The 18,056-nt window shown below is 44.6% G+C and overlaps 1 protein-coding gene across 1 annotated transcript; it reads right to left on the bottom strand.

The window, feature by feature from the left end:
- Positions 1-829: 829 nt before the first annotated feature.
- On the bottom strand, positions 830-14,185 carry LOC306785705 (uncharacterized protein; the record flags this gene model as incomplete). Its single annotated transcript, XM_079280160.1, has 3 exons — positions 830-1,091; positions 1,206-1,491; positions 14,032-14,185. 3 exons carry the CDS (start codon positions 14,183-14,185, stop codon positions 830-832), a joined length of 702 nt encoding a protein of 233 aa, XP_079136286.1.
- Between the last annotated feature and the right edge of the window lie 3,871 nt (positions 14,186-18,056).

The raw sequence follows: 18,056 nt of genomic DNA, 5'->3' as shown, positions 1-18,056 counted from the left end.
TCAGAGGAAGATGAGGCCATTTCTAAAGTGACTTTTTGCCTTATTAATCTTATTCACTTTCTGATTTACACCACTGAACTACAATACTTAAAGCAACAGTGTGTAGCATTTATAGGAATCTATTGGCAGAAATGGATTATAATACGAATAAGAATGTTTTCTTAAAAGTGTGTAATAATCAACCGAAAATTGAAAAGAATCTCTGTGTTTTTGCTACCTTAAAATTAGCTGTTTTTTAATCTAAATCGGGGGTTGGGTCGTCGTCACAGTGTACGCCATGTTTGTACAGGAGCCCAGAAGGGACAAAGCAAACACTGGCGCTGATAGGGCCATTCATATTTTCACATTGGCCACCGTAGTTTTCCTATTCTCTTAGCACACGGGAGACGTTTCCATTGGTCGCAATCTGCAACCTCACCGCTAGATGTCCCCAAATCCTTCACACCCCACCTTTGAAAGTCACGTCACTGTCCATACTTATCAGTGTGCATGATTAGAGCGAGTGGTGGGATGACGTTATGCAAACACATAAGGCAGTTCATGGGAAGGTAACCACAACATAGAGGTGTGAGATAACAGGAGTCATTGAGAGTTTTGTGCTGCCTCCATTATTCAGGTGGAGATGTGTCTGCAACAAGTAACAGTGCAGTGTCAGCATACCGCCATCGGATCAGTGCCATTACGGCATCATCAGAAACTATTCGACCTGCAATACAATTTCAATTGTAACTGTTGCTTTTCCCAGGTGAGCAGGCTGTGCAGACTGAGGTGCCGGTCCGCTCTCGCACGAACTTGAAGTCAGTTTTGCATCTCAGAGCTTTTGGTCAAGTCAGTGGAGTATTCTGTGGAGGTATCTCTCTGAGTTGTTCTCTCCTCCTCTCCTCAGTCCTGAGCTGGTTCTGACTGGTCTCTCCGAAGTCCCTGCAGGGCCCTGGCTCTCAGTTAGTACCCCTGTGGCCGCTGTACCTCTTCCTGTTGTCCCTATGGAGGTGTGTCGGCGTGTCTCTGGACTGCTGTGTGCTCCTCCGGCCTCAGACACACTCTCCTCCCCGGGATCCTTCCCCTGGCTGCTTGGCGAGCTCTCTCCGATCCTGAACATAAATTTTGTTGAAAACAATATGGATGCCACATAATATTTAAAAAAGTCACGATGATGAATGATCTGAATGTATATGAAATCAGAATCACACCAGCAGTTTTGCTACCTGAGGTGATTGAAGGCTCGTAGCCAGTGTGAGCCCAACACCTCTCTCCCGTTGGCCCTTAGTCCTCTCCGGTGACTCCGGGTCCTCAGTCCTTTCAAAGCCTGAGCCAGTTCAGCCTCATCTCCGTGACCCCAGACCAGCTGGGCCCTCTGCTCCGCATCTTGATCCGCCGCTGACCTGAATAGTCTCTGTAGCTGCCACAGATTCACGTCGCTGAAAATGTTCGCAGAGCCAGCCTTCCTACTCCTCCTCTCAGCCAGCCGCCACAGCGAGGAAGGGCCCGCTCCTAATCATTGTCTTTAACAGCAAATACACACGTTTTATGTCACTCTCACACGGAGCCATCTAAAAATACATATTACAGGGAGGAACTGAGACAGAGCTCCAGTATTTATCCCACTATGACTACGTCCTCCTCAGTGAACTCATAGAAGGGAACCTCCAGCTTTAGAGGAGCAGGTCCCTTTCTTATCCTTCCTGAAGCATCGTAGTGGGAGCCATGGCACGGACAGTAGTAGCCTCCGAAGTCTCCGGCGTTGGCGATGGGCACACAACCCAGATGGGTGCACACACCGAGGACGATGATCCAGCGGGGGTTAATCACTCTATCCTTGTCATGCTGTGTGTGTTTGTGTGTGCAATCATAATTCCACATGTTTGAAACCCTTTTCCCCTGTAGGCGGTGCTGTCGGAGGCCTTCTGGGCTGCTGGCTGACCAGTGGACAGTTCAAACCGCTGCCTCAGATCATAATGGAGCTCAGTCCTCAGCAGCAGCAGAAGCTTTATGGTATCTTCTGGCCGTGCTGGGAGTCATTCAGTGGACAGATTTGGCTCAGCTAACTGCTCTAGTGATGGGCAACGCCACCCTGAAGCAGCAGCTGACGGCGACCCTTCTCGGGTACATCTCCAAGGAGCTCCATGCGCAGGTGCACTACGTGGATTAGTGTCTGTGGAAGAACTGGGATACTCTGACTCAGGGGCCCACATGCTCAGAAGGTCTTTTGAAAAGAATGTGAACTGTTTGTATGACGATGGAGAGACTCTTTGTCAAATATGAAATCACATTTTGTAAATTTGCACAGACGCCATCACAGTCTTGGTTACAGGTTACTGTGAAAACAGCTGAATACCTGGATTCATTTATTATTGGAAGTACACTCATCAGATGAAGGAATTATTTATTCATCAATGGCACTGTTAATCATATAAGAGACAAAGTGGTTCTGTTTGTGATTACGGTTTTATACAAAATGTATAAATACATTTGACACACCACATGAACCATCACACAGGGGAGGAACGATGGAGCTTTCATCCTATCTTTATCCAAGAGCGTGTTCTTTCAATTTGAGAGCATGGCTCATTGAGTCCACGCTCAGATTTGGTACTGTCTTTAGCTTGATCCACTAATTGAGTTTTTATTTTCTAGTTCGTGTTGGTTTTCTAGAGGGGGCCGGGGACACGCTCACCTGGAAGAAAATGTTGTACATTTTAAAGTTAAATGCATCAGTCTGGTGCACTCTGAGACCAACATAGAACATGAACATAATTCATGCTGAAAGTAACGCAGTTTAAACTGACAAATGCAGGAAGGACAGCTGGCAAGAAATCACTAACTGTCATTCTATAAATTAACCGATTTATAATATCACTGCTTCATCTATAACGCGATAGATCTGACTATAATAACACGTGTATTCACGTCAATGTTTTACTTTGATGTATTCTTATTCTTTCAGCCGAGACCCCAGCGATGTGAAACTGACTTTTGGGCAAATCAATCAAAATATATATAAATATAATTCTAAGCAGTAAGGAAGTTTCCTTCCATAACTTAAAATCACCCACACCAAACATTAAAGTAGCCGGAGACTGTAAGACACGACTCAAGAAGCCGACACACGTCAGTGAATGTGTGATGAGGGAATATTTACACATTTCTTTTCTATTTACTTGCTGAGGGAGCAGAGGGGCAGAAAACGGTCTGAAGACAATTCATTGGTGATATTTTGTCTTCAATAAATAAATGTTGGAAAACAATCACTTGAGTCGTCTCGTTGCACGACCCACAACTGTTACATATGTACCAGATGGAAGGTCACTGAAGATAGGAGTAATGATATACTATTTTATTAGTTTAAGGGGCTTTTGTTACCCACCAAGTTGCAGCGGAACCGGATGTTCCTCGTAGAACCTGTCTGAATGGACTTTTATCTGTTCACCTTTTCTTCTGGATGGTTCTCCTCTGACTCATCTCACGAGTCAAAACCACACCCATTAATGCATTGCTGGTGAAATCCAGGCAACTGCCATTACATGTGAGGAGAACTGAGTCAGCACTATCACACTGGATTAGAATTCAGGGTGGACTTAACGGAAACACAGCATCGACTGTCCTGTACAATGGTTGGGAGTACTCGACATTCTCTGGTAAAAGCTTTGGATGGGACATCTTGGCAGGAAATTTGGAATAATGACAATAAGGGTAGAAATTACAACACAATTCAGACATCAGTCAGAGTGAGAAGTGATGGAAGTAAAAGTAGAAAAGAAGATGTTACTTTCAGATTAAGGTTCGAACATATGGACTCAATGATACACATCATGAAAAAGACAGAGTGGGATAAATGTGAGATATGCAACTGTAAAGAAACTGTAGAACATGTGCTGATAGAGTGGAGGAAGTTCAGGGTGGAAAGAGAAAGACTGAAGAACAGAGTGGTAGATACAGGAAGGGAGTGGAGCATCAAAGGACTGTTAGAGACAGGGGACAAACAAGTTCAGCTTAAAAGGGCTTTATTTAATATGTTGAATGGAACGGGTTAAAAGGCCAGAATATGACTGCAATATGAAGTTTATTTCTAATTGTTTCATTATATTTATAAATAACATTATTATTGTGTTTAAATGATAACTGTCATAAAGGCATGATGTTACACACTCCGGTCCAGTAGGTGGCGCCTTAAACATTGGTTTGTAGTCCGCCATTAAAGTGACAGAAGAAGAATGAGAAGAAGACGAAGAAGAAGGAGGAGAGGAAGAAGAAGAGGACGAGAACTAATCTCCTGGTAGCCTATAAAGCTATTGAAGTTAGCTTAGCATGCTACCTGGAAACAGACGGACGGAGACGGAAGTGACCAACACAGCGCTAGTCAGAGTTTAATGAGAGTAAACGGTGTTTTTAACGGAGTTCGTCTGGAGGACAACTTTCTGTGGTTTAGTGAAAATGTCTAAAGTAGAAATGTTGAGATCTTTAATCAACCAGCGACTAACTGCGGCTGATGAAGAGATATTTGGTCTGTTTGAAAGAACGATAGCAGAGTACGAGGAGGAACTCTCTCGTTCAAAAGAGGCGAATAAGCGACAACGGGAACTTCTGGACGCTGTTCTCAACCCGGAAATCCGGATACAAAGAGCACGTAGGTTCACTTTATTTAACACTGTTCATGCTCCGGCTGATAACTTTTAATGTAGTTTGGAGTGAGACTCTGTTGCAATTCGTCGTTTTCTTCTTCTCCTGATTTAATACCTGCAAACGTGTCGCTTTTCGGCGAAATAAGTCGTTTTGAATCAAAATATATCATCCACGTGATGCGTGTAATGCGACGTGTCGAGTTTTGGCCAATCAGCGTTAAGATGTCTACACCGTCTTCATTTCCCTCCGTTAAAGTTTAAGTTAACGGGTTAAGTTAACGTCCACTGCATGCGGAACTTTGTCAACAGCTAACGCTCATCATTATCAAGATTTAGGAGGAAAAAGCGTAACGTGATGAAACATGGTTGCAGTTTTTTTTTGTTTAACTCAAAGTAGAATGAGGCGATTTCGTGGTGATAATAACTTGAAACATGAGGCCCAGATACTGATGAGATGAAGAGGATGTTGTGTGTGTGTAGCGCAGCTTGACGCAGGGCTGAGATGTGAGTGGAGCTGGGCCTGGATAAAGGTGGAGGTCTAAACAGACGTGAAGAGAGAGCAGTACAGCTTCCCGCTGTCAGTGTTTCAAATGCATTGATAAGGCAGGGTATGCTAACTGCAGCCTCTGCTCCAATGAGACGAAGTACAGCAACAAGGGCTCACGTGCCCTCTCATCACACTGTTCACTGTAATGACCACAGCCAGTGTACTTCCGGTCCCAACTGTCCCACATGCAGTTGCTCCCAAAGGCCCTGAAGTAATGAGAGAGAGTGTTCAGGAGCCTGAACCTTCATGATTTCAATAATTGAACCGGATTGGTTCAGGGCCGAGATCCTTCTTGTGGCACTGGCACCTCTGCGTCACTCAGCGTCAGTCTGTGTCACTCCAAATGTCCAATCCAAAAATACATGTTTGAAAATATCTTCACTCTTCCAGTCTGTGTCACTCAGCGTCAGTATGTGGCAGTCTGTGTCAGTTCAGCGGAAAGATTCAGCTGTGGCAGGCGAGCATAGTTCGGCAACCGTCAAGAAGCTGCGGAGCTGAGGGGGCGGAGCCACATTTCCTGAGAACACCCTGCGTCACTCTCTGGCAGCTTGCGTCACTCTCTGGCAGCTTGTGTCACCTACTGACATACATATACATATAAGCAGAGGAAGAGTGAAGATATTTTCAAACATGTATTTTTGGATTGGACATTTTATGTCTTTTCATTTTAATTTGTATATATACTTTTAAATGATGATAAAACGGATGATTTATTTTCATTATTTTAGCCGATTGTTGTAAATGACCATAAAAGTAATAATTTGGAAAGAGTGTATTATGTTCCATTTTGTTGCAAAACCAGCAAAATCATACTTAAATAAAATGAATGAGAAACAAAAAAGTACAACGTACTAGGGCTGGGCGATAAATCGATTTAATCGATTAATTCGAATGTGTGCTTTAAGGCGATGTGTTTTATTGAAAATCGAGAAAATCGCCCCCACCCTTCCCCCCCGTTGGGTTCCCGTAGTTGAGTGCGCGCGCATTGTTTACAAACGAAAACAATGGCGGCCAGCAGTGAAGCTCTCGTTCTTAAGAGAGGGAAGAATGTGTCTTCGGTGGTCTGGAAATGGTTCGGGTTCGTGTCATCTGACACAGAACAAACAGCCTCAAACAGAGGCATTCCGCCGAGTGGGAGAAGTGTTGCGCCCTGAGGAGGGAGCAGGACCGCGGGAGCACAAGCGACGCTGTCTTCCTGGCAAAAAATATTTAGAAAAAACATGCACTACTGTTTAATACTGTTGGTTATGTTGTGAATGCACTTGATTTTGTTTACATGCACTTATTTACTGTGCAAAATATGTTATGTTGATGTTAGATCAGATGTTGGACTTTTGAAAATGTGAATGGTAAAGGGTCACATACATTTTATTTCATGCTGTGTTTGTATCAGTGTATTCAGTTAGAAAAGCTTACTGTAAAAAGTTACATTTGCACAGTTGTTTACAATGGAAGGCTACTATTTAATGCCATTTAATGTTATGTTTAATTTAATTTTATATTTAAATGATTCAGGGAAACAAAAGAGTGACCAAATACTTTTTGTATACTACAGGCACCTTTCTACAATGTTCAGGTTTTGTTTGCACTTTATTTTTATCAACCTACGAGGGAAAATCATCACAAAATAAAATAAAAAAATTGTTTTCAACAGCTTCTGTCATCTGCAAAAATTTGTGGGGGAAAAAATCGATTTAAATCGTGAATTGGATTTTTTGTAAAAAAATCGGAGATTTTTTTTTTAGGCCATATCGCCCAGCCCTACAACGTACTTACTCTAAGGATGCATACAGAGAACAGGGGGCTCCGGTGACTCAACTAAAATCATAAAACTGATTTACGGAAGCTGATCTGTCGTAACAACAATGGGTGTTCTCAGGAAATGTCTCAGGAAATGTGGCTCCGCCCCCTCAGCTCCGCAGCTTCTTGACGGTTGCCGAACTATGCTCGCCTGCCACAGCTGAATCTTTCCGCTGAACTGACACAGACTGCCGCTGAGTGACACTGACTGCCACAGACTGACGCTGAGTGCCACAGACTGACGCTGAGTGACGCAGAGGTGCCAGTGCCACAAGAAGGTTCTCGTTGTCTCTCCCGGATTGAATGCATATTAATTGTAAATAGAAGATAGGCCACAATTCTAACGGCTTTATAGTAACAGTGGAAGTTAATATTAAGCCATACAGTAACGGGGTTAAATGAAAACGAATCACTTTATTTTGTATAGGCGACGGTTCTCGCGACTGTAGAAATATGCTTGCTGTATTTACAGGCATTAAACGTATACGTATTGTGAGGAATTTAAGTTTTAAAGTGCTCCTACCGATGGATATTATGTGTTACAATATGTTTACTTGTAGAAGGTTTAAACTAAAGGTAGAGTTACTGAATTAGTTGTGCACTGTGAGAGAAACCAGAGAATTTATGACACCTTTTGTTTGAGAAATTTTGAACAAAACAGTATTGCGTGCGTGTGTGTGTGTGCTCATTTGCAATAGTGTTGCGTGTGTCATAGAGCAAAGGTTTGAATCTCCGGGTGAGGCACTCACGCGCTCCCCGTACAAAGAGGGAGCTCTGACACGCAGGTGGTAGCTTAAAACTTATAACTAGTTGTGTTGTGAATCGGTTAGTCGGTGGGATATTGTGTAGCAACCTGCAGGAACAGCACCTTCCCCATCCCTGAGACTCCAGGACTCCCACACACAATGTGGCCCAACCCTGGCTTGTGTGTGGGTGAAGATAATGCGTCCCTGTGCTGGACAAGTTCAAATAAAGTATAAAGATACAGGGCTCACAAAACACTGAGAGGAGAGGTGCGTATACGGAGCCCTGACTTTGTGTCTGTTGCTAGGGCTACTTAATCAATTCTTGTGTTTTGTGAAACCATAGATCTGTTTTTTATGCTTTGATGCTTGACTTAATAAATTGTTAATACTTGTAGATCGTCTACCGTCTCCCCCCCCCCCCCCCCCCCCACCTCTTTCACCGCTTCTGAGTTTGCAGGTATGCTGATTTGTTCTCTCAGCTTCTAGATGACAGGAGATATTTCAACTTAAAGTACAAGTTTGCTCTCTTTGATAACACCACATGGATTTGGCAGCTTAAAATGGTTCATATGTTCATGGTCACATAAGTTGATTACATTATTGTATTATCTGGTTCTGGTGATACTCTGGAAGTGTATGTCCAGGAGACTATTTGCTCAATTCTAAAATGTCTTTGTAACCCCTCTGTGTGTGTTTACTGTTTTCCTGCAGACGTCCAGCAGCTGTTGTTGGTTAAAGAAGAGGTTCCCTCTGAGCAGCAGGAGTGGAGCTCCAGTCTGGACCAGGAGGACCCAGAGCCCTCACACATTAAAGAAGAACAGGAGGAACTCTGCACCAGTCAGGAAGGAGAGCAGCTTCAAGGTCTGGAGGAGGCTGATGTCAAGTTCTCATTCACGCCTGTGAAGAGTGAAGATGAAGAAGAGGAAGCTCAGTCCTCACAGCTTCATCAAAGACAAACTAAACAGATGGGAACAGAAGCTGATGGAGAAGACTGTGGAGGACCAGAACCAGACAGGAACTTGGATCCAGATAGACATCCAGAACCAGATACTGATGAGAAGACTGGAGAGTCTTCTGACACTGATGAGGGTGGTGATGGGAAGAAGACCAGAGAACCTCAGTCAGGTTTAAACTATGTGAAACCTGATGAAGTCCGTGTCAGTGATTCAAGATGTAGCGCTGGTGAGAAACATTTTAGATGCTCCGAGTGTGAGAAAACATTTGGCAGGAGACAGACTCTGAAGATACACATGAGAACCCACAGAGGAGAACAACCTTTCAGCTGCTCAGTCTGTAAGAAATCTTATAGCCAGAGTTCACATTTACAGAGACACATGAGAAACCACACAGGAGAAAAACCTTTCAGCTGCTCAGTCTGTAAGAAATCTTATAGCCAGAGTTCACATTTACAGAGCCATATGAGAACCCACACAGGAGAAAAACCTTTCAGCTGCTCAGTCTGTAAGAAATCTTATAGCCAGAGTTCACATTTACAGACACACATGAGAACCCACACAGGAGAAAAACCTTTCAGCTGCTCAGTCTGTAAGAAATCTTTTAACCGGCGTTCACATTTACAGAAACACATGAGAACCCACACAGGAGAAAAACCTTTCAGCTGCTCAGTCTGTAAGAAATCTTATAGCCAGAGTTCACATTTACAGAGCCACATGAGAACCCACACAGGAGAAAAACCTTTCAGCTGCTCAGTCTGTAAGAAATCTTATAGCCAGAGTTCACATTTACAGAGCCACATGAGAACCCACACAGGAGAAAAACCTTTCAGCTGCTCAGTCTGTAAGAAATCTTTTAACGAGCGTTCAAAATTACAGATACACATGACAATCCACACAGGAGAAAAACCTTTCAGCTGCTCAGTCTGTAAGAAATCTTTTAACTGTCGTTCACATTTACAGAGCCACATGAGAACCCACACAGGAGAACAACCTTTCAGCTGCTCAGTCTGTAAGAAATCTTTTAACCGGCGTTCAAATTTACAGAAACACATGAGAACCCACACAGGAGAAAAACCTTTCAGCTGCTCAGTCTGTAAGAAATCTTTTAACGAGCGTTCACATTTACAGAGACACATGAGAACCCACACAGGAGAACAACCTTTCAGCTGCTCAGTCTGTAAGAAATCTTTTAACCGGCGTTCAAATTTACAGAAACACATGAGAACCCACACAGGAGAAAAACAGCTGATCAGTTTGCTGTGATAGATTTGTGTGCAACAGAGATCTAAAGGTACACATGAATATCCACACAGGAAACAATCCCCTTTAGCTGTTCTGGTTGCAGTAAAGTTTCCGTTTGTGATAAAAGCTTTCAGCACGAGTCACCTCTGAAGTTACACATGATTAACCGCGGTTCAACTCCACTGATTTCAATACAAAAAGTTATTCACTGAATGAGCGCCAACTGTACAGTTTGAAATAGTTTTGATGATTATATTGATGATTGATTTGATGGTAATGTCAGTTTAAGACGATGGTTTTACCTGCATCTGTGCACAGTATATTGTATTCAAATGATTTCATCAATAAAAAGTAAAAGGTTTGTGTATTTCACTGGTTCATACAGTTGTACATGGCACACTTTGTTCGTCAGGATTAAATCCATCAGTGACTGGAGTGTGACTCAATAGTTCTTTATCTTACTTGGCAGTTTGCACTCTTTGCTGCTGCCATTACTGATATAAAATTGTCATCTTGTCTGACACAAACTCAAAAAGGATGAAAAAGATCCTGAGATAAAGCAATCTACACATTCTTTGGAGTCACAAACCAACAACATCCTGATCTCGATCTATAGTTCCTTCCAGTTGATCAACAGGCCGACACATTCCTGAATGTGTTCACAACTTGTCGATACTTTTTTAGATTGCCGGTGGCTTTTCTTGATCGTACCATCATCTTATCCTAATCATTGTGCTCCCCAGGCCTCTTGTTCATGTGTATGAGGACTTTTACCAGCTCAACTTTAGGTAACCATGAAACAGGCCCCACCTTTGACTTTATCACACAGCTCCAACACAATATATCAGGATTGGTGCGGCAGCAAAGGGGTTGGACCTGATCACACCCGGCCCTCATACGTTGTGTTCCATAATGCTGTTTGGAAAATACTAAATGCTAAAAATAGTGCGGAATGAAAGAAATCTGTAGATAGATAGATAGACTTTATTTCAGACTCGGGGTCCATACAGACAGATACATAAAAAGACAGACACAAACAATAAAAGTACATAGGCCTAGCAATGCCTTACAAAGAGACAGCTGTACCAATGTCGCCACAGCTGGGACTGGTAGCGTGTGGTGCTAAACCTTATGTTGGTTAAAACAAGTACGATCCCATTTACAGAGTCATTCAGTCTACAGATGAATTTGTACATGAAATTTCTTAAAACTGTTTGGAAAGTGTTTACTCGTGCAGCCACAAACATTTCACGAGCACTACTCCATCTCGGTCTCTTTAAAAGTATTCTCATGGCGTCATTGTACCCAACTTGAAGTCTCTGTAAACTCTTTTTTTTGTAGTTTGACCACAAGTGTGCAGTGTAGAGTATAATATGCTCTGAACAGAGACATCTTCACTCCATCTGTACACAGACCAAACTTGCGTGAGAGACTGTTTGCTTGTGCATACATCATACGACATTGCCTGGAAATGTCGTTATCATCAGTCATGTGTTCTGTTAAAAAATGAACGAGATATTTTACTTCACTACAGACACCAAGATTATTGTCAGACAATTTGAAGTCAGGGAAGTTTAGACATTTGTCCTCTTTAGTTCGACAGATCAGGATAGCACTCTTACTGGCGTTGTATTTGATGTCATGTTCCACACCGTACACAGTACATATAGTGAGGAGCTGCTGAAGACCAGCGCTAGAAGGACTAAAGATCACCAGATCATCTGCATACATGATGTGATTAACCAGAGTATTTCCAATCATGCACCCAGTATTACAGGCTTTCAGTTGCTTGGACAGATCATCAATATACAGATTAAACAGAATTGGGGACAAAATTCCCCCTTGTCTGACACCATTGCTAACCCCAAATGGGGCTGACACACTTTTACCCCATTTTACTTGCATACTCTGGTGCGCATACCAGTAAGCCAGAATTCTCACTATGTATGTGGGGACACCTCTTTGGCTCAGTTTAAAAAATAATTTACTATGATTAACACGATCAAAAGCTTTGGAGGCATCAATAAAACACATAAGAAGTGATGAGTTTTGACCTCTGTATTTGTTTACAATTTCCTTTAAGGCATATATACACAAGTCAGTGCCATGTTTGGCTTTGAAGCCGAACTGGTTATCTGTGGAGGTGATGAAGTCCTGTATTCTGTCCAGCAGAATTCTTTCTAGGACTTTTGACAGGATGCTGGCCAAAGCAATGGGCCTGTAATTCTCTAGGCTACATACTTTACCAGCTTTGTTTTTAATGACTGGCACAAAGAGAACAGACAGCATTGAGTCTGGTAACAAGCCGTGAATCATGAAGCCAGTTAAACAAATAGCGAGGAGAGGAGCTAGCCTCGGACTAGCATATTTAAGGTGTTCAGCAGTAATCTGGTCTAAACCACTTGCTTTGCCTTCAGACAGTTTATTGATAGCTTGGTGCACCTCATATGATGTAATTGCCATTGACTCATTACTCTCAGAACTGTCCACGCTGTACAAATCACTTTTGATGGAGTTAAATAAGGTGCTATAATGCTGTCGCCATAACTCAGCAATGTTGTCTGTTCCTGAAATTCCATCTATAGTGCATGGTAAAGATGTTTTACAGTTAAGAGCTCTCACTTCTTTCCAAAAATCAACTAGGTTGTTGCTTAGCAGCTTCTTGGCCATGGAGTCAGCCCTCATAGCTTGATCATTCTTGCAAATGAAGCGAATGGCATACTTATATCTTGCATTGGTGAGCTTCTTGTACTCAAGCTCTGGCCCTTGTCTGGGTCTACCAGCTAGAGCCCATGATTTGAAGGCTTCATAGGCTTCAGCACGATACTCAGCGACATACTCGTTCCAGCCAGGTTTGATGTTATGGTCTTATTATGATGCTTGTAATAGGGCTTGCTGTCTTTATACAGAGCACTTACTATATCATTGTACATGAAGCAGAGATCTCTCCTCTTCAGTGAGAGTTGACCAGTCAAGTTTCTCTGTGTTGACACTATTTCCATTTCTAGATAGCGCCAGCAGATGTTCAACATTTATCGACATAGCAAAAGGTATATGATCAGTTGTTGCTGCTCCATAAAGAATGCCCATACATCCCAATGAAGCATGAGCATCAGCTGCACTAATACAATGGTCCAGCCATGATGTAGTGTGCCAGGCCTCACTAATGTATGTATAGCTATCTGTAGGCAAAAGCACTTCGCTTGATAATATAAAATAATTGTCTTTACAAAACTGAGCCATGTGCTTGGCAAATACTGAGCTTGTGTCTGAGATATCTGCATTCATATCCCCAATAACATAAATACTAGAAGAAGTATTATCTTGAATGAAGGAATTGATGAAGGCAAGCCTATTTAGATATTCATCCTCATTGTGATTGCACTCATAGGGTGTATAAACATTTAGGATAATGAATTCCTTATCATTATGAGTAAACTGTATTGCAACACACCAGTCAACACCAAGCCTCACGCAGGCCACGACAGTTGTATGACAAAACCCGGATATACATTTAGCAAAGCAAGTGAGTGCCCATAGCACCAGCAGGCAAACTTATTCCCCCCACAGCAAGTGCATGGTTAGAGCCGATAACTCCCGCCCTGCGGGGCTCAAAATAGCGCCGGACAAATGCCCCTTCTGGCCAGAGCTTCGGAATGTACATTTCATCAAACTCATTGCATTCAGCAGATACTTTGAATGAGCTGAATCTTCTGTGGACAGTGTCGATCTTTAGACAGTTGACCTCCCGGCTGAGTTTTTCCTTAAGATACGCAGATAATGTTTCAGCATCTAGATCTGGTGAGAACCTGGTAGCAAAGACACTCACCAGCTTTGTCTTGACCGTTTTGATGCTGCCCACAGCTCCGGTCCCAACAACAGGCTTAACGTTGCCGGGTCTCTTTTTCCGCCCGGGGGCGACAGTACGCGATCCCGACTGAGCAGCAGCGCTCCCCGGAACACGCGCCAGCCGTCGGCCTTTTTTCACGACCTGACTCCGACCTATTCTCCGGCATCAACGTCCGAGTCCTTCGCCAGCGTAGCCCCAAGCCCTGCATCGTCAGAGCCAGTGGTCCCAGCCTTCACGCACACAGTGCCTCCATCCAGCGCCGCTGAAGCACCTGTGCCACCGCCCGAAGTCAGGTCAGTGGGACGCTCCAGTGCACACAGTCGGCGATCAATTTCCACAGTGATGGCACGAAAATCCTCGCCTACATCAGCCTGTAGCTGCATCGACTTCTTCAATGAGCAGACCTCAGTGTACAGCTGCTCCATTTTCCCAAGTAGACTCGAGACGTCCAAGTTGGAAAACGTCACCGGAGGCAATTCATCCAGGAAATGAGAGACAAATCTGGGAGTGTTCTCCCCACACTCATTCAATACTTTAAGGCAACTCTTAATGTTGTTTATGTCTTTCTGTGCCCCTTTATGGGAAACGTACCGCTGTGTAGTTTGGCAGAGTTCAAACAAAACTTTTTTCAAGGACTCTATCCACTCGGAGTTGTTGAGAATAAAACTCAGTGAACAGACTTAGGGCGAGGCGTTTAGCTCAATTCAAGCAATAAGGTTTATTTGTAACAGAAGTATTATGTCCAGCAGTTAAACGTGCACGGACCTAGAAAAGTTCACTCTGTAGGAGCGAATGAAAAGCTAAAAGGCGCTTCGACAGAGTGCGCGAGCGGTGAATAGGTTCTTCGGATGGAAGCCTATTGGTTGAATACAAAGTAGGAGGCGGATCTGTTTCTATCTTTCAGACAGCCTGTTGGAGCACTGGGCATCTCCGCCCACACTGGCTCACATCCGGATCCCGCCTTCTCTGGAACGTCAGTGTGTGTGAAATGTTGATGTAACAGCATATTGTTATGTTCGGCCGACTAGATAAGCTAGGCGCCAGCTATGCTAGGGCGCCTCTTTCTATCTCTAAGATGGAGCAGGCAGTTGAAACTAGTTCTCTGTAAGACTATGTGACATTTAACTGGGGCAAAGGCTATCCTTCAGAGTTCTAGTACTTTCCACTTTGTTCAGGCAAGCGCTAGAGTGCCCCGCCTGGAGTTTTTGACCTTCGTGCACTAGAACTCACATATCCGTGTATAAGCTGTGTTTAACATTGAATGAATGTATATTTTATTTACAAATCCCCCTTTTCACACCTGCTTGGTGTGAATTCTATGTTTTGGAACTACTCATTCAATGGCTGTAACTCGATGTTTAGGTCCCTATCATCCGAATCGTCTGGATCGGAAGCTGGTGGGGTGCTATGTCTAGTTCGGGTGTGTGTCTGATTTGGGGATGGAGAGGGAAAAGGGGCAGTTGAATGAGATGGGTGCTGGTGTGTCTGATACTTGGTTTCTAGTCCCCAGATCAGGAGGGCAACTAGTATGCCCATACCCACCCCCATTATAGTTTTCTTCCCACATCCCACCCCTTTCCAGGTGAAGCGCTGCCGACCTCGGTCGGCGGGGTTTGCATAAGGGTCCCCTAGACAGTGTCTAAGTTCCCGATGCATTTTCCAAATTAGTGCAAATTTCTCCCAGTGTTCTGGTTGGTACCGGTGCTGGGACACAGTGTGTCAGGTGGTGCCAAGGGGCGCCTGATTTGCCCTTGACCTGGACCGAGTGTGAAGTAACCTCCTTCACCTCGTACGGCCCAGTCCACCTGGGGTCAGTCCACTTGCGCTTGTGAACCTTGACCCTGACCCAATCACCTACTTGTATCTGCTTTCCAGCGGCCGCTGCTTCAGGTACTGCTCGAGTCCTCTCGATCTGCTTGGAGAGAGCTTCAGTAAGAGAAGTTAGGGCACTCATAGAGTCAGACATTTCAATCTGCTGTACATCCAGAGGTGGCATATGACCTCCATCTCTGGGTGGACCTGGCATCGGCCGGGCAGTCATGATCTCGTGTGGGGAGAGATGTGTTTCTCCCCCTTTTCCGGACCTCATGGCCATAAGGGCCAGGGGCAGGGCCTCAACCCATGTTAATTTGGAGCCCGCGCAAACTTTGGCAATCTTGGCCTTAAGGGTCTGATTCGCTCGTTCCACCAGGCCCTGAGATTGCGGGTGATAGACTGACCCGAATCGGTGTGTGATTCCCAGAAATTGCTCTACCTGTGCGAGCATGGTGTTGCTAAAGTGTGATCCGTTATCGGAGCGGATGCATCTCGGTACTCCGTAACGGGGAATCAGTTCTGTCTGCAGCCACTTTACAACTGTCTGCGCGTCTTCTCTCTTGGTGGGAATTGCTTCCACCCATCTTGAAAATCTGTCTACCATTACCAAGATGTACCTCTTTCCCTGCACTCTGTTCTCTGGTCCCATATCTGTATAATCTATGCTGATGTCTTGGAAACAGGCGGAGGGCACGGGATAAGATCCCATCGGTGTCTTGAATGGTTTTCTTGGGTTGTGACTGCCACACATTTGACATTCATCGCAGAAGAGGAAAGATATCGCTTCCATGTGCGGATACCACCATAGTTGTTTTAAATTTTCCAATGTCTGTTTCTTTCCCTCGTGTGTAGGTCCGTGGGCCCCTGGTAGGAGTGCCGCACACAGTTCTGCTGTCGTGGGCTCCCTGCCGTCGTGGGCTCTCCACAGACCTTCTTTGCCTTTTGAGGCTCCTTTTCGTGTCCATTCGGACCATTCATAAGGTCCTGCTTTCTTTTGATGATCTTTGATGTGCTCGATGGTGAGCTCAGGTGGGCCGGATGTTGGCTTCCTAACCATTTGGCGAGGTGTGTAGCCTCCAGTTTTCTTGGCTGCTCTGTCTGCCGCGTCATTACCGGCGCTGATTCGTGATTTGATTGTGTCATGTCCTTTGCATTTCATGATGGCCACCCCCTTTGGTAGTTGGATTGCTTCTACCAGCCTTCTCATAGCTGCTTTGTGTTTTATGGGGTGGTCATTTGAAGTGGTGAAGTTGCGTCTTCGCCATACAGGGCCATCGATGTGGGCCGCTCCATGGGCGTAAGCCGAATATGTGAAGATATTTACAATTTTGTCCGTGCTCCACTTCAGAGCCTGAATCAGTACTTCCACTACCGCTAGTTGTGCTGAAGCGGGTTGTGGCAGTATCCCTGACTCCACTGTTTGGTGGTAGCCATCACTCTTCTGTTCCACCACTGCATAGGATGCAATGTTCCCTTCTTCTCCTCTGTAGCAGCAACCATCCGTGTACAGCCAGGCCTCAGCTGTGAGGTGGGGAGTGTTCTGGAGATCCGGTCTCAATTTGTTTTCTTGTACTGCAACTTCCTCGCACACATGTGGTTGTCCATCCGTGAAGTTAGCCACCATATTTCTTGTGGCTGGCACAAAGGTGATGTGTGGCATGGTGCAAGTGTGTTGAATCTTCGTTTTTCCTTGCGGCACTGAACGTGAATTCTTTACTCATCAGAAACACCGCCACGCCATGGTGCGTGTGTACTTCCAGTGGATGGCCCATGACAATATGAGAAGTCTTTTCAATCGCTTTTGCCACTGCTACAACATATCTTGCGCACGTGGATTGACCACTTTCCACAGCGTCAAGTTTTGATGAATGATACATCAGTACCTCTCTTTCACCCCCCTTTTTCTGGAAGAGTACAGCATTGAGTAGGCTGTGTCTTTCAGAAACATCAAGGTGGAACAGTAGGGAGTAGTCTGGGGACATGAGTGCGGCGGCATGTGCAAGTGCTTGCTTCAAGCGGGTGAAGGCTGTTTCACCCTCTGCTGTCCATGTGAGGTTGGCAGTAAGATTTCTGGTGCCCACTTCCTTCAACATCTCTCTGAGAATGGTGGCGTGGTTGGTGTAGTCTGGGATATGGGCTCGTGAGTAGCCTGTTAAGCCCAGAAATGAGAGGAGAGCGGCAACAGTGAGCGGTTGGGGATGTTGCAAGATGGTGGCCCTGTGCGTGTGTGACAGGCCGATCCCGTCTGATGAAACATTGCGACCCAAAAACAACACTTGGCGTCTGGTCAACTGCACCTTTGCACGTTTGACCTTGTAGCCCTTTTCGGCCAATAGAGTGAGGAGTCGGACAGAGGAATCGAGGCAGAGAGCTGCTGACGTTGCTGCCAGAAGCACATCATCAACATATTGAATCAGAACTACGCCTTCTGGGAGGGAGAGGTCAGCAAGATGAAGGCATAAGTGGTGGTTGAATAGGCCT

This window comes from Melanostigma gelatinosum (genome assembly GCF_949748355.1).
Source record: "Melanostigma gelatinosum genome assembly, chromosome: 12".
NCBI classification, from domain to species: Eukaryota; Metazoa; Chordata; class Actinopteri; order Perciformes; family Zoarcidae; genus Melanostigma; species Melanostigma gelatinosum.
Note: the sequence above shows the minus strand (reverse complement) of the source record. Positions and strands in the feature narration are given on the sequence as shown.